Source organism: Typopeltis vanoorti, chromosome 9 (assembly GCF_054136105.1).
Source record: "Typopeltis vanoorti isolate ZY-2024b chromosome 9, IOZ_Tvanoo_1.0, whole genome shotgun sequence".
NCBI classification, from domain to species: domain Eukaryota; kingdom Metazoa; phylum Arthropoda; class Arachnida; order Uropygi; family Thelyphonidae; genus Typopeltis; species Typopeltis vanoorti.
The window spans coordinates 141,657,931-141,681,368 of NC_143557.1; the positions used below are offsets into that span (position 1 = coordinate 141,657,931).

Here is a 23,438-nt window from a genome sequence, read left to right on the forward strand (position 1 = left end):
TGTGGATATTAAGGTCACCTAGGAAGATGATTTAACTATTTGGATAGCAGTATTGCAAAAGGTTAAGTTTCAGGGATAGGAAGTTGAAAAGGTCAGAGTGGTTTTTGAAATTTGAGGAGCAGTAAATAAATACACCAGATAAATGTTATGAATGAGCAAAGGGAGTTTGAGCCAAAGAAGGCCAAAAAAGCAGACGATTCTAAATTTGATATTGTCCAGCAGACAAATGTCAGATCACACAAAGTCACAGATGCCACTTTTGTGGAAAAGTGAATTATCGAGTGTGTAATTTGGGCAAGACTATATAATGTCTTGTGAAAACCAACTCTACTATACGAAAACAAAACATGGACTGAAAAAATGAAAAATGAATTCAAACAGCAGAAATGAAATTTCTCAGAAAAACAGCTGGATATACCAAGTGGGACCATAAAACAAATGAAAACATTTTACAATTGGTTTTAAAATATAAAACCAATTAATTACCACATAAGATAGTACAAACAAAAATGGATAGAACATTTAAATCGAATGGACAACAGCAGACTACCAAAAATATTATATAAAATAAATGGAAAAAGAAGATTCGGAAAACCAAGAAAGAGATGGCATGAGGCCAGAACAGGCCACCTGGCCTAAAATCCATGTTAGGAAGAAGAAAGAAATTTGGGCATTGAAGATAGACTGTGATTGATGTACCTGCAATTTAGGTTTCTGCTAGGAGCAGGATATCAGGCCTGGATGTCTGTAAGTGGTGCTGAACGCTATTATGGAGGAATTTATGCCATGGTGTCTGCAAAGCGGATGTGAAAGTGCTTTTTTTTTTTTCTTCTTTTTTTAAACTACGAATGAATTCTGATATGTTTTCAATGTTGAGTTTGGTTTGATTGGATCAGTTTTCAAGAAGATCAGTCCGGGTACGAAAATGAAGGATGTAAGTGAGAGTATTAGAGCGCAAAAGCAGATGGTGAAAGAAATGATAGTCGTGACGGGAACGAATGATTTGAAAGAAGATAAATTTGATATGAGGGAGGACTCGAAGGAATTATTAGAGGCAGCGAAAGAAAAGAGTGACAGAGTTAGAATGCTGAGTTTGTTGCCACGGTATGACAGAGAGGAGTTTAGAAGGAAGGTCATAATCACAAATGACTTTATGTGCAGATTATGCAGACGGTGTGGAGTTTGTGGATGTGTGGAGTGAGTTTGATGGGCAAAAGGATTTGTACAAGATGGATGGCTTGCATTTGAATTTTTTGGTGTGCAAAGACTGAAAAAAGTGTTGCTGAATGAAGTGAAAGTGGATGTGCAAAATAAGGGAAAGTAGAACTATTAAGGATGGGGGTAAGTGGATATGCAGACATCAGTGAGGCAGTTGAGTGTAAGAATGTATATAATGTGCCCGAGCCAGTACGAAGGACAAGAAATCAGAATGGGATAGTTAGTATAATGCATCAAGATAAGGGGGGCACAAATGGAACTCTGCATTTCTTGTATACTAATGCCAGGAGAATTAGGAACAAGAAGGAAGAATTTTTGGCCTTGGGTGGCTCTTCCTGGCCACAGGTTATTGGCATTAGTGGAACATGGCACAGAAGATGATATAGTTAGTGGAATAGAATGTGTAGAGTATAGTGTGTTCAGGAGGGACAGGAGAATAAAATGGGGGGGGGGGAGTGTTATTGATGACAGCTGATGAACTGCAGAAAAGGAGAATAGAAGTTGTATTGTATTCACAGGATAGTGAAAAGAGCTCATTTGAGGCTATGCTATTTGATGTGAGATTGAGACTAGCAGAACAAAATATACAGTTGGGTGCTGCTATAGACCAGGTGATGGAATAGATGGTGAAGATGGTATGCATAAACAAATTGATCAAATGGGTGAAAGGAGGGTAATTATTATGGGGGATTTCAGCTATGGTAACATCGATTGGAAGGAGGACAGGACACATGTGAGGAAGGAACTGGATTTTATTCAGTTATTAAGGGATAACTATCTGAGACAGCATGTAATGGAAAATACTAGGAGTTCGAGAGTGCTTGACCTAGTAATAGCATCTGAGAATTTGACTGTAATGAATATGACCATCTTGCCACCTACTGGTGAGAGTGATCATGACGTCTTGACCTGGGAGGTGGCTAATTGTGTGAAATTTTCGATTAAGACAGGGTAGTGGAATTACCATGCTGGCAAGTATGACAAGCTTAGGAGATTGCTTGGTTCAGTGCCATGGCATGTAAAACTGCAAGGGCTGGGAGGGAAATGGTAGACTGGATGTTGATAGTGCATGGGAAGTGGTCAAGGAGCATTTGCAGGAGGTTATGGCTGACTGTACACCTAGAGTCCAAATAGTAAATCCAGTAGGGGTTAAATGGATGAATAACGCCATTAAACTTGAGTTGCAAAAAAAAAGAAACACCTGTGAAAGGAATTTAAGAAGAAAGGTGACCTGCAGGCACATGACCAGTAGTATAAAGCGTGGGCCAGAAGGGTAACGAGTGTGGTAAGAAAAGCAAAAATTGGATTAAGAAAGGAAATTAGCCATGCAAGCTAAAGAGAATCCCAAACAGTTCTTTCAATATGCCAAGTAAAAGAAAAACTGTACACGGCAGAATGATTTTAAGGAATGATAATGGTAGGGAGGTCACTGAATCAGTCGATATAGTGGAATTACTGAAGGAGGACTTTGCAAGAGTATATCATCTAGGTGGTGACATTGAAGGAATGAAGGAACCGGGAACTGTGGTGAATGAAGTGGAGGTGAATAGTCTATTACAGAACACTAATGTGAATACATCTGTGGGATGGGATGGTATACCAGCACGTGTCTTAAGTGAAGTGGCTAAAGAATTGTCAGTGCCCTTAACCATATTGTTTAATCTGATTCTCAGGTCTGGTTTAGTCAGAAAGGGGTGGAAAAACAGGAAAATAGTTCCACTGAATAAAGGAGCATCCAAGACTACTGTTGCAAATTACTGACCGATAAGCATATCAGGAGTTGTTGTCAAGATCTTGGAGAAAGTAGTCAAGGGAAAAATACAAGAATGGATTGATGAAAATGAGATACTGTATGGGGAGACAGCATGGTTTTGTGAATGGTAAATCATGCCTCAGTAACTTGCTCAGGTTTTATAACACAGTGACGGCTGAACTGGATAAGGGTAATGGGTTTACAGTGAATACTGCTGGACCTGGCTAAGGCCTTTGACATGATACCACATGGAATTCTAATCCGTAAACTGCAATATATGGGAATGGATACAGGGTTGGTGAGATGGATAGGATGGTGGTTGATGAGAGATACCAGAGAGTAGTTTACTCAGGAGCAGAGTCCAAAAGACAGCCTGTGACTAGTGGTGTGACGTAGGGTTCTGTTCTTGGACCACTGCTGTTTAATTTGTTCATTAACAATATATGGAAGGCTCTGAGAGGAACGGTTCATTTGTTTTCTGATGATGCAAAGTTGGGTAGGGCAATAGTGAATGCAGAAGATGTCAAAATTTTGTAGGATGATTTGGATAGATTGGAGGTCTGGGGAGCCTGTGTAGCTCAGTGGATGTGGCGTTTGCCAACCACGGCGCTTCGCCGCACGAAGGAAGACATGGTTTCGAGTCTAGTCGGCGACTAGAGGAAATTTTTCTAAGCCTTTTTTCGACCAGTTCCCGAGTTAGTCGATCTCTGGCACGGGCAAGCAGGTTTTTCCTCCCGGAAACTCGGGTTTTTCGTCCTGTAAACTCAAGAAAATCGACCGTAGAACCCACATTATTTCAGACATTAAAAAAAAATATATTATGTTAGGGTTAGGGACCACGAGATGGCGGCACATTTTGAGCCGTCTCTCTTCACTGAGTACCGCTTAATTAGTGATAGCCTTGGGCCATCTATCTCTGATTGGTACCAGTGGAGATTGAACTGCCCACTCAGTCTCCAAAAGTTAGATAGGGCTAAATGGCCTCGCCTACTCCCCTTATACGGGAATAAAAAGGCGTTAGCTGATTTTTTTTTTTTTTTATGGAGGTCTGGGCTAATGAGAATGGATGTCAATTTAATGGGGCAAAATGTAAGGACATTATGCATTTTGGGATGAAAAGATTAGCAGCAGAATATCACATTGGTGTAACTGTACTACAGGAGATTGATGAGGCCAGGGATTTGGGAGTGTTGGTGGATAGGGAGTTGAAGTTTAGGGGACACATTGCAAAAGTGGCTAAATCAGCTCATCAAATCACTTGGATGCTGAAGAATACTTTGACGAGCAGAGACAAGCATGTTATTGTTCCTCTGTATCGAGCCTTGATAAGACCTCATCTCAACTACTGTGCCCAGATTTGGTCACCTAGGTTTCTTCTTGATGGGGAGGAGGTTGAGAGAATCCAGAGGTGAGAGACCAAGATGATAGCAGGTCTATGGAATGAACCTTATGATAACAGGTTGAAGATTTGTGGGTTGCAAAAATTGGTCGATAGGTGGAAAAGGGGAGATATGATTAAGACATTCAAATTGTTGAAGGGTTTCAATAGGATTAATTCAGAGGATATTTTTGAGAAAAGGACTGGTGGTAGGAGAACTGGGGGACATCCATGGAAGCTGGGCAAGAGTGTGGTTAGTAGGTGTTAGAGCTAGGTTTTTTTACTTTCAGAGTGGTGAATAGGTGGAATAAGCTGCCAGAGTCTGTTGTGGGTGCTATGACAGTGAATGAGTTCAAGGCAAAGTATGACAGATACTGTGTGAATGTCGAATAGTTGTGATGGACATGATGTTTAGGGCCTCCTTCTAAGGACTCCTTGGAGTCGCCCGTGATAATAATAATAATAAAGAGAGATGTAATTTTATTGCAGTGTCACTGTCTTTTTCATTTTGATTAACTGTTGAATGAAATGACAGAGGGGGTGCTTAAGGGTCAAAGCTGTATAACTGAGAGGAGACCTCCACATAGCCTTTAAAGGAATGCGGAGAACCGACCAGGGCTTCTGACCTAATGTCCAATCCTCACCTTCTCGTGGTGCACCCTGTTGGGTATCTACTTGGATACTGAACGAACGAGGATGGGCTGGCAATTTGGGATTTAGCCGACCAAATTGTATTCTTATTGGTTAAACCAAAATAAAAAATGATGGTACAACATGACAAAATTTCATGCTGGCTGGGGCGTCGCCCAGTTAAACAAGGCCCCGTTGTTTTCGCCAGGGAACCAGGGCGAACAGCGAAAAGTCAGCTACTGGAATAAATCTTAAAACAAACCCCAACTCAACATCACCAGAGATAAAGATCGGTACTAAGAAGCCTGAATGGCAAAGAAATGGAGCTAGATAAGGAATTAGATAAGTACCACATCGACATAATAGGGGTGACTGAAACAAAAAAGACCAAAACTGGTGAGATCTTACTGAGCAATAAATACAAAATGTTATATTCAGGCAATGACAATCAAGGAAAACAAGGAGTAGCCATAGTATTCAACACAAAATACGAAGTTAATCTTCTTGAATGGCAGTCAGTTTCAAGTAGAGTAATGTGGGCAAATATGAGAATGGGGAACTGGACAATGAGACTTATTTGTGTCTATGGTCCCACAGAAGGTTCTACTAAGGTAGAAGTGGAGGAATTTTTTGAAGCTTTAGAAAAAGCAACTGACACAATGAAAAATGAAAAGTTGGTCCTTGTTGACTATCTAAATAGCAGAGTAGGAAATGATTGTGAGATATACAAAAATATTTTGGGAAAATTTGGAGAAAAGAGCAAAGCTAATAATAATGGCAAATATCTGTTGGATTTCTACTCAGGTCATGGACTGCTTATTACTAACACCATGTTCCAACATAAAAATGTGCAGAAATTCACCTGGAGAGAAGAGGCTAGGAATAAGAAAAGTCTCATTGACTATGTTATTGTTGATAGTGATGTTTTCTCCCTGGTGCAGGACACCAGAGTGTATAGAGGATTTGAAATTGGAAGTGATCACTATTTAGTCATGAGCAGGATAAAATTGATTTTCATATTGAAAAGAATAACATGTAAGAAAGTTTTAAAGCGAATAAAAGTTGAGCAGCTCTCAGATGTTAACTGTAGACTAAAATACAGAAAGATTATTGAAAAGAATATGAAAGAGTTTGAGAACAGGAATCATTCTGAAGAAAACATTGATTGATTCTGCCAGAGAGGCATGTGGTGAGGTTGTGTGCAAGGATAAAAAAATCAGAACTCCCTGGTGGACACAGAAAGTTAAAGATGCAGTGAAGGAAAAGAAGAAAGCATATCAAAAGTTCCTGGCAAATAAGTCAGTTTTTACTCTTACAGAATACAGAGACAAATGTAAGAAAGCTAAATAGTGTGTAAAACTAGCTAAACAAAAGTCATGGGAGGACTTTGGCAAGAATATAGAAAATAAATATCAAGAAGGTGGCAAAATATTCTGGATGTTGTTGAAGAAGCTTAGGAATGGAGGAAAGAGCGCTGTAAAAGGAGTTAGAGATGATAAAGGTGACATGAAAACAGGAGAAAACGATATCCTTGAAGTATGGAGTAATTACTTTGAAAAACTGCTAAATGAAACAAGCAGTGATGACAGCACAGCGATAAAAAAACACTGACCAGGCATGCAGTCAGGGATACATATCCATACTTGAAGTAGAAAAAGCCATCAAAGGCTTGAAATGTGGAAAGGCAGCAGGAGTAGATGATATTCGACCAGAAATGCTGAAGTATGGTGGTATAAATGTTTTACAGTGGCTGCACTGCATAGTTCAGAAAGCCTGGACAGAGGGACGAATTCCCGATGATTGGAGTAGAGCTCTCATAGTACCCATATATAAAAAGGGAAATAAAACTGAATGTGAGAATTACAGAGGTATTTCCCTACTGAGTGTTCCTGGCAAGATCTATGCAAGTATACTTGAGAAACGATGAGAAGAATTGTGGAAGAAAAGCTTCGCAAAGAACAAGCTGGATTCAGGCCAAATAGAGGCTGTCAGGATCAGATCTTCACTTTACGAGAAATAGTCGAGAAAGCATGGGAATATAACAAAGATCTGTATTTAAGTTTTGTCGATTTGGAAAAGGCATATGACAAGGTGCCAAGAGAGAAGCTATTCAATACGCTGCAGTTATATGGTGTCAATGGGGCATTATATCAAGCAGAACTTAGTCTTCATTTGAGTTGTAAGTCAGCAGTTAGAATTGGAGGAAGTACAGGAAGATGGTTTAATGTTAAATCTGGTGTGAGACAAGGATGTACATTATCCCCTCTGTTATTCATTATCTATATGGATCACATTATTAAGGAAAGTGGTATTAAACGTGATATCAAAATTGGAGATGTTAATGTCAGCTCTTTGCTTTATGCGGATGATATTATACTTCTAAATAAATCCGCTACAAAGCTGCAAGATTCTTTGACTAAATTGAATAGCTGTTGTAATAGATATGGTATGAAGGTCAGCAATAAAAAGACAAAGACAATGAAAATAGGCAGAATCATTGAATATGTCAACTGTGTCGTGAATGGAGAACCTGTGGAACAAGTAAAACATTTCAGCTAGTTAGGCACAATTTTTACTGAAGATGGTAAATTAAATAGAGAAATAGACAACAGAATCAGCAAAGCTGGTATGGTGGGAAGTCAATTGAATAAATTCATATGGAATAAGAGAGAAATTAGTCGGAACACTAAATTAGCATACAAGACAGTGTTCAAACCAGTTTTAACTTATGGATCTGAGAGCTGGGTTAGAAGTAAAACACTTGACCAAAGAATAGAGACCGCAGATATGAGAGTCCTGAGGAACATTAGAGGCGTGAACAGATGGCATCAATGGCAATATCATATTAAAAATGAGGATATTAGGAAAGAACTTGAATTTGTCAGCATCCAGGAATGCATTAACAGAGCTAATCTCAGGTGGTATGGTCACTTAAATAGAATGGGAGAGGAAAGATTAGCAAAACAAGTGTTCTCTGCCAGGTTGGCAGGAAAACGACCCAGAAGAAGATCAAGATATAGGTGGATTGATACGGTACAAAGTGCCTTAGACGATAGAAATATAATATCTGATAATGTTGGAGTCTTGACAAGTAACAGACTGACTTGGAGGAAAATTGTAGATAGGAAGTTAGTAATGATGTAATTTTTTCATGTAGTACTGTCATATCCTGTACACCCCTTGAGGGTACATGGCAGGAATTTGATGATGATGATGAAATGAAAGAGTAGGGACATGCAATGAGAGGAAACACTCTTGAACATATACCCAAACAGAGAGTGATCAGAAACGGTATGTACCAGATGACCGAGAAGCCTATTAATTCATTAGTGACAGGTTCGAGCCTGTGTACTATCCGGTAACCCTATAACTGTTTTAATGCTGTGGCCTCAAAATTGATAAGGTTTTGGGTCTTGTTTGACGTGCAATGAAAGTCATAATGTCCCACTTACATCAATCAGTTTGTAGTCCTTTTTCATTGCAGATGAACTGAATTACACTCTTTGAAAATATCTGATGTTTATGTGATCTGTAAATAATAATTTACTGTATTTTTCTGTTTCTAAATACATATTATGTCTTGAACCACAGTTATCTTTAAAAGTTTGAATAACTTATTCAATGAAATATAAATTTTACTGAATAAACTAGCTTGCATTCCAGAATTTCTACCAGAATTACATTCTAGAGTTTGTGAGACATTTGATTTACTCCTTATTAAATGAATACATTTCGTGCAACTTCTAAGGATATTCAAAACCTATCTGCCTTCACAGCTATCCACTCAAATCACTCACATTACAAATGCAGTTTAGTTTTAACAAAAATATACACAAGATATAACAATAAAAATAAATGCAAATACAATAAACTATTTTAAAACTTAAAAATTTCATACCGGCTGGGGCGTCGCCCGGTTAAACAAGGCTCCCCATTGTTTTCGCCAGGGATACAGGGCGAACAGCGAAAAGTCAGCTACTGGAACAAATCTGAAAACACACCCCAACTCAACATCACCAGAGTTAAAGATCGGTACTATTAACATAAGAAGCCTGAATGGCAAAGAAATGGAGCTAGCAGAGGAATTAGATAAGTATCAGATCGACATAATAAGGATGACTGAAACAAAAAAGATAAACACTGGTGAGATCTTTCTAAGCAATAAATACAAAATGTTATATTCAGGAAATGACAATCAAGGAAAAGAAGGAGTAGCCATAGTATAGTATTCAACACAAAACACGAGGCTAATCTTCTTGACTGGCAGTCAGTCTCAAGTAGAGTGATTTGGGCAAATATCAGAATGAGGAACTGGACAATGAGACTTATTTGTGCCTATGGACCCACAGAAGGCTCTACTAAGGTAGAAGTGGAGGAATTTTTTGAGGCTCTAGAGAAATTTACTGACACAATGAAAAAGGAAAAGTTGGTCCTTCTGGGGATCTAAATAGCAGAGTAGGAAGTGATTGTGAGACATACAAAAATATTTTGGGAAAATTTGGAGAAAAGAGCAAAGCTAATAATAATGGCAAATACCTCTTGGATTTCTGCTCAGGACATGGACTGGTTATTACTAACACCATGTTCCAACATAAAAATGTGCACAAATTCACATGGAGAGAAGAGGCAAGGAACAAGAAAAGTCTCATTGACTATGTTATTGTTGATAGTGATTTTTTCTCCCTAGTGCAGGACACCAGAGTGTACAGAGGATTTGAAATTGGAAGTGATCACTATTTAGTCTTGAGCAGGATAAAATTGAATTTCATATTGAAAAGAATGACATGTAAGAAAGTTTTAAGCGAATAAAAGTTGAGCAGCTCTCGGATGCGAACTGTAGACTAAAATACACAAAGATTATTGAAGAAAAGATGACAGAGGTTGAGAACAGGAATCAAACCTTGGAGATTCAGTGGCAAGCCTTGAAGAAAGCCATGATTGATTCAACTAGAGAGGCATGTGGTGAAGTTGTCTGCAAGGATAGAAAAATTAAAGGAAGTTAAAGAGGCAGTGAAGGAAAAGATGAAAGCATATCAAAAGTTCCTGGCAAATAAGTCAGCTTGTGGTCTTAGAGAATACAGAGACAAATATAAGAAAGCTAAACAGTGTGTAAAACTAGTTAAACAAAAGCCATGGGAGAACTTTGGCAAGAACACAGAAAATAAATATGAAGAAGGTGGCAAAATATTCTGGAGGTTGTTGAAGAAGCTTAAGAATGGAGGAAAGAGTGCTGTAAAAGGAGTTAGAGATGTTAAAGGTGACATGAAAACGGGAGAAAAAGATATCCTTGAAGTATGGAGTAATTACTTTGAAAATTTGCTAAATGAAACAAGCAGTGATGACAGCACAGTGATAAAAAACATTGACTAGGCATGCAGTCGGGAATACATATCCATACTTGAAGTAGAAAAAGCCATCAAAGTCTTGAAATGTGGAAAGGCAGCAGGAGTAGATGATGTTTGACCAGAAATGCTGAAGTATGGTGGTATAAAAGTCATACAGTGGCCTGCACTGCATAGTTCAGAATGCCTGGACAGAGGGACGAATTCCCGATGATTGGAGTAGAGCTCTCATAGTACCCATATATAAAAAAGGAAATAAAACTGAACGTGAGAATTACAGAGGTATATCCCTACTAAGTGTTCCTGGTAAGATATATATGCAAGTATACTTAAGAAACGGTTGAAGAGAATTGTGGAAGAAAAGCTTGGTGAAGAACAAGCTGGATTCGGGTCAAATACAGGCTGTCAGGATCAGATCTTCACTTTATGACAAATAGTGGAGAAATCATGGGAATATAACAAAGATCTGTATTTAAGTTTTGTCGATTTGGAAAAAGCATATGACAAGGTGCCAAGAGAGAAACTATTCAATACGATCCAGTTATATGGTGTCAATGGGGCATTATATCACGCAATACTTAGTCTTTATTTGAGTTGTAAGTCAGCAGTTAGAATTGAAGGAAGTACAGGAAGATGGTTTAATTTTAAATCTGGTGTGCGACAAGGATGTACATTATCCCCTCTGTTATTTATTATCTATATGGATCACATCATGAAGGAAAGTGGTATTAAACATGATATCAAAATTGGAGATGTTAATGCCAGCTCTTTGCTTTATGCGGACGATGTTACACTTCTAAATAAATCCACTACAAGTTTGCAAGATTCTCTGACTCAATTGAATAACTGTTGTAATAGATATGGTATGAAGGTCAGCAATAAAAAGACAAAGACAATAATGAAAAGGGGAAGAATCATTGAAAATATCAACTGTGTTGTGAATAGAGAACTTGTGGAACAAGTAATACAGTTCAGGTACTTAGGCACGATTTTTAGTGAAGATGGTAAATTCATCATCATCATCAAATTCCTGCCATGTACCCTCAAGGGGTGTACAGGATATGACAGTACTACATGAAAAAATTACATCATTACTAACCTCCTATCTACAATTTTCCTCCAAATCAGTCTGTTATTTGTCAAGACTCCAACATTATCAGATCTTATATTTCTATCGTCTAAGGCACTTTGTACCGTATCAATCCACTTATATCTTGGTCTTCCTCTGGGTCGTTTTCCTGCCAACCTGGCAGAGAACACTTGTTTTGCTAATCTTTCCTCTCCCATTCTATTTAAGTGACCATACCACCTGAGAATAGCTCTGCTAACGCATTCCTGAATGCTGACAATGTCAAGTTCTTTCCTAATATCCTCGTTTTTAATATGATATTGCCATTGATGCCATCTGTTCACGCCTCTAATCTTTCTCAGGACTCTCATATCTGCGGTCTCTAGTCTTTGGTCAAGTGTTTTACTTCTGACCCAGCTCTCAGATCCATAAGTTAAAACTGGTTTGAACACTGTCTTGTATACAGCTAATTTAGTGTTGCAACTAATTTCTCTCTTATTCCATATGAATTTATTCAATTGACTTCCTACCATACCAGCTTTGCTGATTCTGTTGTCTATTTCTATATTTAATTTACCATCTTCAGTAAAAATCGTGCCCAAGTAGCTGAAATGTTTTACTTGTTCCACAGGTTCTCCATTCACAACACAGTTGACATTTTCAAAGATTCTGCCTACTTTCATTGTCTTTGTCTTTTTATTGCTGACCTTCATACCATATCTATTACAACAGCAATGCAATTTAGTCAGAGAATCTGGCAGACTTGTAATCTTACTTCCTTCAATCCTAACTGCTGACTTACAACTTAAATAAAGACTAAGTATTGCTTGATATAATGCCCCATTGACACCATATAACTGCAGCATATTGAATAGCTTCTCTCTTGGCACCTTGTCATATGCCTTTTCCAAATCAACAAAACTTAAATAGAGATCTTTGTTATATTCCCATGCTTTCTCGACTATTTCTCGTAAAGTGAAGATCTGATCCTGACAGCCTGTATTTGGCCAGAATCCAGCTTGTTCTTCACCAAGCTTTTCTTCCACAATTCTTCTCAACCGTTTCTCAAGTATACTTGCATAGATCTTGCCAGGAACACTCAGTAGGGAAATACCTCTGTAATTCTCACATGCAGTTTTATTTCCCTTTTTATATATGGGTACTATGAGAGCTCTACTCCAATCATTGGGAATTCTTCCCTCTGTCCAAGCCTTCTGAACTATGCAGTGCAGCCACTGTAAGACTTTTATACCACCATACTTCAGCATTTCTGGTCGAATATCATCTTCTCCTGCTGCCTTTCCACAGTTCAAGCCTTTGATGGCTTTTTCTACTTCAAGTATGGATATGTATTGCTGACTGCATGCCTGGTCATTGTTTTTTATCACTGTGCTATCATCACTCTTGTTTGATTTAGCAGTTTTTCAAAGTAATTACTCCATACTTCAAGGATATCCTTTTTTCCTGTTTTCATGTCACCTTTATCATCTCTAACTCCTTTAACAGCACTGTTTCCTCCATTCCTAAGCTCCTTCAACAACCTCCAGAATATTTTGCCACCTTCTTGATATTTATTTTCTATATTCTTGCCAAAGTCCTCCCATGACTTTTGTTCAGCTAGTTTTACACACTGTTTAGCTTTCTTACATTTGTCTCTGTATTCTGTAAGAGTAAAAGCTGACTTATTTGCCAGGAACTTTTGATATGCTTTCTTCTTTTCCTTCACTGCCTCTTTAACTTCCTGTGTCCACCAGGGAGTTCTGATTTTTTTTATCCTTGCACACAACCTCACCACATGCCTCTCTGGTAGAATCAATCAATGTTTTCTTCAGAGTTTGCCACTGAATCTCCAAGGTTTGATTCCTGTTCTCAAACTCTTTCATTTTCTAATCAATAATCTTTCTATATTTTAGTCTACAGTTCACATCTGAGAGCTGTTCAACTTTTATTCGCTTTAAAACTTTCTTACATTATTCTTTTCAATATGAAATTCAATTTTATCCTGCTCAAGACTAAATAGTGATCGCTTCCAATTTCAAATCCTCTGTACACTCTGGTGTCCTGCACCAGGGAGAAAACATCACTATCAACAATAACATAGTCAATGAGACTTTTCTTATTCCTAGCCTCTTCTTTCCATGTGAATTTGTGCACATTTTTATGTTGGAACATGGTGTTAGTAATAACCAGTCCATGTCCTGAGCAGAAATCCAACAGATATTTGCCATTATTATTAGCTTTGCTCTTTTCTCCAAATTTTCCCAAAATAAAGATGGTAAATTAAATATGGAAATAGACAACAGAATCAATAAAGCTTGTATGGTAGGAAGTCAACTGAATAAATTCATATGGAATAAGAGAGAAATTAGTCGGAACACTATATTAGCTGTATACAAGCAGTATTCAAACCAGTTTTAACTTATGGATCTGAGAGCTGGGTCAGAAGTAAAACACTTGACCAAAGACTAGAGACCGCAGATATGAGAGTCCTGAGAAAGATTAGAGGCGTGAACAGATGGCATCAATGGCAATATCATATTAAAAACGAGAATATTAGGAAAGAACTTGACATTGTCATTGTCAGCATAAAGGAATGTATTAGCAGAGCTAATCTCAGGTGGTATGGTCACGTAAACAGAATGGGCCAGGAAAGATTAGCAAAACAAGTGTTCTCTGCTAAGTTTGCAGGAAAACGACCTAGAGGAAGGCCTAGATATAGGTGGATTGATACAGTACAAACTGCCTTAGACGATAGAAATATAAGATCTGGTAATGTTGGAATCTTGACAAGTAACAGACTGATTTGGAGGAAAATTGTAGATAGGAAGTTAGCAATGATGTAAATTTTTCATGTAGTACTATCATATCCTGGACACCCCTTGAGGGTACATGGCAGGAATTTGATGATGATGATGTTTCTTTTGCATGAAATTTATTCAGCATAAAATCTGCTTCTGAAAATGGTGTCCATGACGAAACACATCAGCAGCACAGAAGGCTTTGGTACAAAGATCAAACTCTCCCTTGGATTTTTCACAGTGGATGCACTGCGAAAATTGTTATATGTATGCATTGAAAAATGTAAAAAATTTGCGGACTGTTTGGGTAAATGAGAAGAAGGAAAGTATTAATGTAGTGAAAAGTGTCTTGATAGATTAAAGGGATTAGAAATGGGAGCAAAAGTCAGGACAATAGTAGAAGAACTTAGGCAAGAGTTGGTGAAAATGAAAAGTGAAATAAACATCTTAAAGAGGATAGTAAACATCTAAAGAAGAGACTGGCTGATGAGAATGAGGAAGTTAGTATTATGAAGAAAGAATAGTGGAAAATGTGGATTGTAGAGTTTAGTGAATAGGAGGAAAGAAAGACATTTTAGTTAGTGAGGGGATTTTATCAGATTAATCATGATGAGATCATAAAAAGAGTAGAAAGCAAGAGGAGGAAAACCAGAGGTCATCCCTGAAAAGTTATGTAAGAATGTGGTGAAGAGGAGTGTGAGGAGTAGATTTTTTACATGGAAAATTGACAGTGAATAGAACGCATTACCAGAATGTGTTGTTAACAAGGATTGTTAAGTATCTTAAGATTTGTTACAATAAATATGTTATCAGTTGAATGAATCTCCCACAATGAGTCTTCCGACTCCATGGAGGGTGCAATAATAATAATAATAAAATTACTAAATTTCATCTTAAGAAAAATTATTCAGAACTCAAAATCAATCTATGACAACAAATTCATTTTTTGCAATTCAATTTTTGAACATTTTTTTGTCTTGTAATAAACTTACTTTTCTTCACATTCAGCTACAAGTGGATCTTTAGTATCTACTCTTTGTAGAACTTCATGCACATTCTTCTCTAACCAAGTTACTATTTCTAATTGTTTCCATATAAGATATGTCCTTCCAATATAGAGAGCAATGAGCTGTTTCAAGGCAGGGCTATCACTAAATGACAAATGACTCAGTTACATGCTATGTACTATATACAACATAAGTACCTGCAATTAGATTTAGTAATTACATCAAATGCAAAACTCTGTGATCAAATTGTGAAAAGATTATATAAATTAAAAGTACTCTGCAAGTCTGTTTAAAGTATATCCATATCTTGAATTTTAGGATTGAAAATGTTATCCATCAAAAAATTTTATTCTATTCTATTCTACTTATGAAACAATAGTTATGATGCAATTATAAATTATGCATATTCCATTGTAAAATTCTCACACAATAACTTGAATTAATTAGCTCAAATTTTAGAAAGGTTTTCAGACATTATTTAATAATTGAATAAATGTTTTATTTTATTGTAAGATGCATTAATTAATTTCCATTGAAAGTTGTATCTAAACCCAAGGTTATCAATCAAACATAACATTTTATTTTAATTAGTAAGAGACTACAATTCACATATTCAAAGGGAGAAAATATTTCTTTCAACATGTCTCTATTCTCCTGGCAAGTCCATGCATCTAAGCAGGAGCTCCCCTGATTTCAGCCTTGCCTCCACACTCCTGGAACTGGGGCTTCCAAGATAGGGAAAAACTATGAGCCAGAAAAGTCGAAAAGCCCCACTGTCTCATCTCAACCCTTTTAACTATTATTCTCATCCTTTGTTCCAATGCTACAGTGTTTGGGATTACCCTTCGGCATGATGATGTTACTTTGGTCCCTTCTGTTCAAGTATCTCTATCTTGGGCACTTATTATTCACAAGACTTTGCGAATGCTTGTTTTTGCTGATTCGTCATATTAACCTAGATTAGTATGACGAATCAGCAAAAACAAGCATTCGCAAAGTCTTGTGAATAATAAATAAGTGCCCAAGATAGAGATACTTGAACAGAGGGGACCAAAGTAACATCATCATACCGATGGGTAATCCCGAACACTGTAGCATTGGAACAAAGGATGAGAATAATAGTTAAAAGGGTTGAGATGGGACAGTAGGGCTTTTTGACTTATAGTTTTTCGCTATCTTGGAAGACCCAGTTCCAGGAGTGCGGAGGCAAGGATGAAATCAGGGGGGGGAGCTCCTGCTTGGATGCATGGACTTGCCAGGAGAATAGAGACATGTTGAAAGAAATATTTTCTCCCTTTGAATATGTGAATTGTAGTCTCTTACTAGTTAAAATAAAATGTTATGTTTGATTGATAACCTTGCCTGATCGATTGCCAATGCACTATCTCTAAAAAAATTTAGCGAACCTGTGTGTCAATTAGATACAGAACCGCCATGATTAGTGGCATGAAAATATGTAACTTAATTATGATCTTGCCTGCATTCCTTCCCTAAATTTGTAGACTATAAAAATTCAATTAGAATGGTGCAGTCGTAAAATCAAATAAATTTTTCTGATTGAGAAGTGTGAGAAATTAGGTGACCTGTTTTTGTAGATTGACTAAAGACCTAAGATCTGTTTACTTGCAGTAGGAACAGAGAATGAGATTAGGGATTAACTGAGAGACATTTGTTAAGTAGAATAGGGTTATATTAAGAGTAAAGTAGAACTGAGCTAAGTAAGACAAAAGGAGCCGGAATAGTAGCACATATAAAGTTAACCAGGAGCAGTTGAGTCTGAATTAAAATTAATAATAAAAAAACAAAATTTGACGTGAGGAGCTGAAGGATTTTCCTCAGCCATAGCCAAGTCAGCCGGTCTTGGGCATGTACAGTAGGATTTTTCTCCCCAGTTTATCTGGGGTTTTTCATCCTGCAAAGCAGGCAAACTAGCCTTGAGAACTCAACACCACTGCAGACATAGGATACACTGGGGCATAGGGATGACCACCTTATCCTGTGAACTGTTGAGGTCTGATGATTAATAAACCCTTGACACCACATAGGTAAAAGAGGGAAAAAGGAAGAAGAGATGAAATGAAAACAAAATTAGCGCAAGGAGAAATAGACACACACACACACACACACACACACACACACACACACACACACACACACACACACACACACACACACACACACACACACAGAGATAATATAAATATTAAACCATTAATAGAAGTAATAATTAAAATATTGCTGTTCACCATATATTCATAAAAAAATGCAATCATATCTGTTAACTGCTATGAGATTCAGTTTCATTTAATGATCATTTTCTAAGAAAGAAAAACTCCAATTTTGAACATAAAATTTCTAGCAAATGATAAAAAATTAGGCAGATATGAAACAGTTTATTGTAAGTAAACCAAGAAGAAATGGCAAACAATAGGTAAAGACCATTTCTTCTTGGTTAGGAAAGAAGATCAGTTAAGTGATCTCTCTGTGTGTAACAATGAATGAAATGTATTGGAGTTTTAATAAATTATATTTTTCTATATGTCAACCATCATAAATACACAATATGTTTCCTTTAAAACATCTAATTCATCTATTATTATTATTAGAAACTTCCACAGAGTCTTCAGACTCTGCGGAAGCAGAGTCGCTTCACATCTCTCCTTAAATCCAGTCATTGAAAGCACCTGAGATTGGCTCTATTAAAACACTTCACACTGTTTTAATAGAGCCTCTATAACACTATTTCAATAACTTATATGCTTCTGTCACATCTTTTTTTTTGATACCTTTTCTTTATGCTGTTCCCATACACGAATGATTGTATGCAAACCTATAATATGTTGAGCATAGTGGGTGAGCTAAGGATTATTTTTTCTATTTTTACTAATTTCGTGTACTTTTTTGTATTTTTTATTTTTATTTATTTATTTTTACATAGTCCAGAAATTCTGCTCTAGAAACCAAACATGGAACTTTTTCAAACCCCTTCATTCCTCCAAATAAACAGGGAGGTGGTCTCACACTGGACAATAATTCATCTACCTAAAGACAATTGCAAACATCCATGCCCATGGCGGGATTCAAACCCGCAGCCTGTTCAGTGGAGAGCAGGTATGCTAACCACTCTGCAAACCTATGAACTAAATTTTGCCATTAACAAAGCAAGTCTATCCTCAAACAGAGCAACCACAAATCAGTCATCATTTTATTCACTCATCACTGAATCCTGAATCCAACACTTCAACATCCTTAAGAAACATGGGTATCTTTGAAGACTGGAATACAGTGAGTAGGAACTAAGAATAAATATAAAAAGCAGAAAACTTGTGGGAAATTATGTTTATTTGCAAAATTTTTTGCGTGTTTCACAGGCATCTTTATTACAAAAATGGAACGCCAATTAAACAACAAAATATTCTAAAAAGCATCACCTTAGTAGCTAGTGTAATCATCAATATTTTCCTAAAAAATAATAAAATAAAATAATAATAATCATATACAATTAAAAGTTAAGAAAGATGTTGAGTTAAACAGTACTATCTCCCATAAAGGAGATAAAGTTTATAAACTAGATAAACCATCAGATATATTTAGGTTAGGATAATGGAACAACATTTCATAACTTTCTTTATAAAGATGTTCAAAGGAAAACTTTTAAGAAGGATTCTTGTCTTATTCCAGTGAACTTTATGCTTGGTGGAGATAGCATGTACAGAAAATCCAGATTGTTCAGGTTCATAATATTTGATATATGACATGTTCTTTGTGAAGAATAAAAGTAGAACTTGCAGTTTGTTTATCAAATGTTTATCAAGTAGCATGGATAGAGGGGTGGCTGACAGACATCAGATAGTAGTATATGGTAGAGTGGAATCTAGGAGAATGAGGGTGACTAGTGGAGTACCTCAGGGTTCTGTAATATGGCCACCACTCTTTTAACCTCCCAACCAGCCAGGACGATTGGGAGGTTAAAGACATCCAGCTAAATCTGGATATGCTTCAGACCACGTGTTGAAAGAACATGGATAAGAAGTGCAATTTGGAAGTTTGTCGTTTAGAAGGTGTGATAATCCCCCATGCTGAAGAGAACACTTAATCAGATTATCTAACGTTCATAGCTGCATCTCAGTTGCCTATAACAAGAAACGCAGTTCCTTGTTCTATGCTGGGTAACTGGATCTTAGTTGTATTGGATAAAAATATAGAAATTATTTTTATTTTCTCTTTTTTATTGTACAATACAATTTTAATGCCTGGACAAAATAAATATCCTTGCATAGTTTCTTCACTTAAATATTGCCTTCCTTCGAGAACCAATTTCGAAGGAAATTTTTTCTAATTGCATACTCAACAAAACATTTTCTTTGTTCTCGAAGAAATTAACTCATGATAATTATTTGAAATATTATTTAAAAAAAAAACGGCTGTTGACTTTCCAAATTATGAAATTCTTAAATCATATCACAATTCTTTTTTTCTTCTTTATATCATAATCTACTGTTCTTTGCACTTTCACCTTCTTGGTTTCCCTGTATAATTGGTCATTACAAAATGAAATTAACAGTTATGATTTAAATTGATATGTATATATTTTCTGCTAGTTCAGAGATTATGCTCCAATTTTAAAGTAAGCTATACTTTTGCTTATATTCTATCATTCAAAATATGTATATCCACATGCATCAAATGTGAAATTTCATTTCTATGTTTTTACAATAGAACTGAACTTTATTTCACCTTTGATAGTTTAACCCCCCCCCCCTGCTGTATCACTATCACACACCGAAAACTGTTATGAAACATAGGTGCAGTTTTTATTTAATTTGTTATTTTTCTCTTATATTATTGTTCCACATAACTTTAATTTTTTGATACAGAAACTAGCTGGTGATTATTATAAATTAGCAAATTATAAATCAGAAAATATATAGATTATTTCCTGATTATTATAAATCAGGAAATTATGCGATATTGGGCAATACATGAAATTAATATTTAAAATCACTGTTATCTTACAAATGCTATATAACTACATATTTTTCTTCTGTTATCTGATTTTTTTTTTTTTTTTTGAAGTACAAAGAAGAAATCACTGCACATAAGATGGGAGAATACAAGAGAGCAAAAATCTGTAAATGGATTACATTATAACAAATAGAGAAATCATGTCAGAAAAAATTATTTATGTAAGAGTTCTAATCAGCAGATATAACAACATTTTCTTCTAGTTTAGATATGTGGCATTGTTAAAGTAGCTAAACCTTTGCTACTATTTTACACTAAACTGTTATGTTAACCACTCGGGCATGTTACCCGAGTGGTTTACGTTTGTAACAGTTGTCTTGCAAACAATTTATAAAATAAATTCTCTGAAATATCTGCAGATTGAATAGGTCTATAATGTCCCCCCCCCCAAAAAAGAAGATTATGTAATGCATATGTGCTCCTTTTCTTTTAAAATAATTCAAATCCTCTTTTTCAAGATAATTGTATCAAATAATTTATAATTTTTCGATAATAAAAGTGAAACATCATTATAAATTAAGAAATTATTTTTGCATAAATACTGTATCAGTGTTTAAAATAAATGTCAGTATCTCTGTGTTCAGGATGTCTGCTAATCAACAAATGAAAACAAAACTGGTCATTCTTGATGTATTTTGCACTACAGCTTGAGGCACTTCAGTGTGACTTCTGGCAAAGTGTTCTCTCTTTTCTTTCTCAATAGCAGCGAGAGTAATCTAAGCCTTAACTTTTCCTCCAGCTAAGAGGATTATTTTCAAGTATTTCTAAGACGTAGATTATTTCCAGGAATGCATTAGCAGAGCTAATCTCAGGTGATATGGTCATTGGCAGGAAAATGACCCAGAGGAAGACCAAGATATAGGTGGATTGATACAGTAAAAAGTGCCTTAGACAATAGAAATATAAGATCTGATAATATCGGAGTCTTGACAAGTAACAGACTGATTTGGAGGAAAATTGTAGATAGGAAGTAAGTAATGATGTAAATTTTTCATGTAGTACTATCATATCCTATACACCCCTTGAAGGTACATGGCAGAAATTTGAAGATGATGATGATGATGTAGATTATTTCAGAAATAGCAACCAGTAGTAGAAGTAGTAATATTTAGATTTTTTTTAAAGAAAAAAAAAAAAAATAATAATAATACTGAATTTCTTCTGTATGGTATATATAAACAGTTTTACATGGTGAAAATATAGCATAGTATTTCTAAAATTTCAAATAATTTCAGCAGACAGTAGAACAGCTGATTTTAGATTGCAAAGAAAGAGTACAGGATTAGAAGCTTCATGGTACAACAATATTATTGTCTTATTTCTTTTGTCAAAACGGTAAAATTAAGTAATAGATTTTGAATACTGCCTGGAAAAGCTGTGAAACCTGTAGAAATCTAGAGTAGTTATGAAATTGAGTTCTAGGAGAGGATAATGGGGGGGGAGGGGGAGAATCATTAGAAAATCTTCAAAATGAGCATACATTTTGAATCATTCTGTATATGATATCTTTCATATTATATTTTCAACATATCTACAGTGGTTATGCTCTGGATATTATCGTAATGCGCATCCTATAAAAAAAAAAAAATGAATGCGAAGAGTCCCTACTAAAATATCATTGGATATAAATTTTCGATACTAAAAAGACTCGCAATCGGAAACTGAGTAATGCAATTTAACATCATTTGTTATTCCTAAAAACAAAACAAAAAAAAATCGTTTCTAAAACTGAAATGTGATGATCCATATAATGGTATTTTGCTAGGAAAGAAAGCAAAAGGTCATATTTATTTCAATAAATATTATTTAAATATATAAATATTTGACATAATATTTTCAATGCAAAGATTTGAAAATTCGTGAAAAAAAATTCTTTCTATATTGTAAGTGAAGTGAAAGAACAATCAGTGCAACTGTTCCATTGCACTGATTTGAAGAATAAAATACAGCGAATTTACTATTACTAAATAGATTCATTGCAAAGGCTGATCTGTGGTCATTTCCGGATTGATTATTTTTGTGCATGTGAAATTAATTTCAATTTTTGGGAAGACACAATAAATCAATTGTGAGGCAAAAAAAAAAAAAGATCAAATATCATAGGACAGTGAAGGAAATTCCAAGTAACACAGTACATGAAAAGACAGGTGACACAAAGGCCCCTCCAACAGTTAATCCATTAAGGGCTCTAAAATGGCCATAAAGAGATTAACGGCAAAGGGTGGTAATGACATGATAAAAGGTAGAATGGCAATGAAGTTTTGATCCACGAAAAAAGCTAGGATGAAATGGAGTATTTCATTCACCTCGGCCGGTTGGGAGGTTAATTTATATATCATTGATATAGGGAAAGATTTAAGAGGGGATGTTCAGTTGTTTGCTGATGATGCAAAACGGTGGAGAGTAATAGATGATAAAAGAGATGTAGATATCCTTTATTAAATCTATTATTAATTAATAAGTTCTTTTGCCTATCAAACTCACTTCAAACTCCACATTACTCCTCCTGCATAACCTATGCAGTATACTTAGTCTTTGCAAAGGCTTTTAATAGATTACCACATGTTAAGTTGATAGTCAAATTAGAGCAGATGGGGTTGGATATTAGACTAGTGCATTGGATTGGAGATTGGCTTTCTGATATATATCAGCAAGTTGTGTATGGTGGAGCAATATCCCGGAAGAGGAAAGTCACTAGTGGTGTGCCTCAGGGGCCATCTCTAGGGATGACCTCTTGTTCTCTCCTGATCTCCCATCATTTTATGAAAAACCTCTTCAACATTGATCCTATTACAAACCCCTTCCCAACTTGTATGTCTCTATCATATCACCCCCCCCCTCCTTCTCCTGTCCATTAGACTCTGTAAATTGCACCTTCACAACCTTTCCTCATATTCAGCATTCCAGAAATCAGAAACTATCTTAGTCAATCACCTCTGGACCCTTTCCAACATCTTCTCATCCTTTTGAAAACCAGGTGACCAAATCTGTGCACAGTAGTCTATACGCAGCCTAATCAAGGCCTTATAAAAGGAATAAGAATCTTGTTACTTCTACAAGTCAGTGTCCTCTGCATCATTTCCAGAATTTGTTGTTGTCCTTACAGTTTTGGAAATGTGTCTGCTAAATTTCAGATCCTTATACACCATCACTCCAAGATTTCTTACTTCCTCCACCTCCAACAATATATCCCATCTTTTTTCCCACATTTTAAAACC

At 36.1% G+C, this 23,438-nt stretch overlaps 1 protein-coding gene across 2 annotated transcripts in view; it reads right to left on the reverse strand.

The window, feature by feature from the left end:
- The window catches only part of Nulp1 (Nuclear localized protein 1), a 362,638-nt gene that overhangs the window by 83,510 nt on the left and 255,690 nt on the right, over nt 1-23,438 (reverse strand). For both annotated transcript variants that reach the window (XM_090397712.1, XM_090397711.1), the window contains exon 11: nt 15,181-15,339. In XM_090397712.1, coding sequence (XP_090253838.1) covers nt 15,181-15,339 — 159 coding nt within the window. The remainder of the gene's footprint in view (nt 1-15,180; nt 15,340-23,438) is intronic.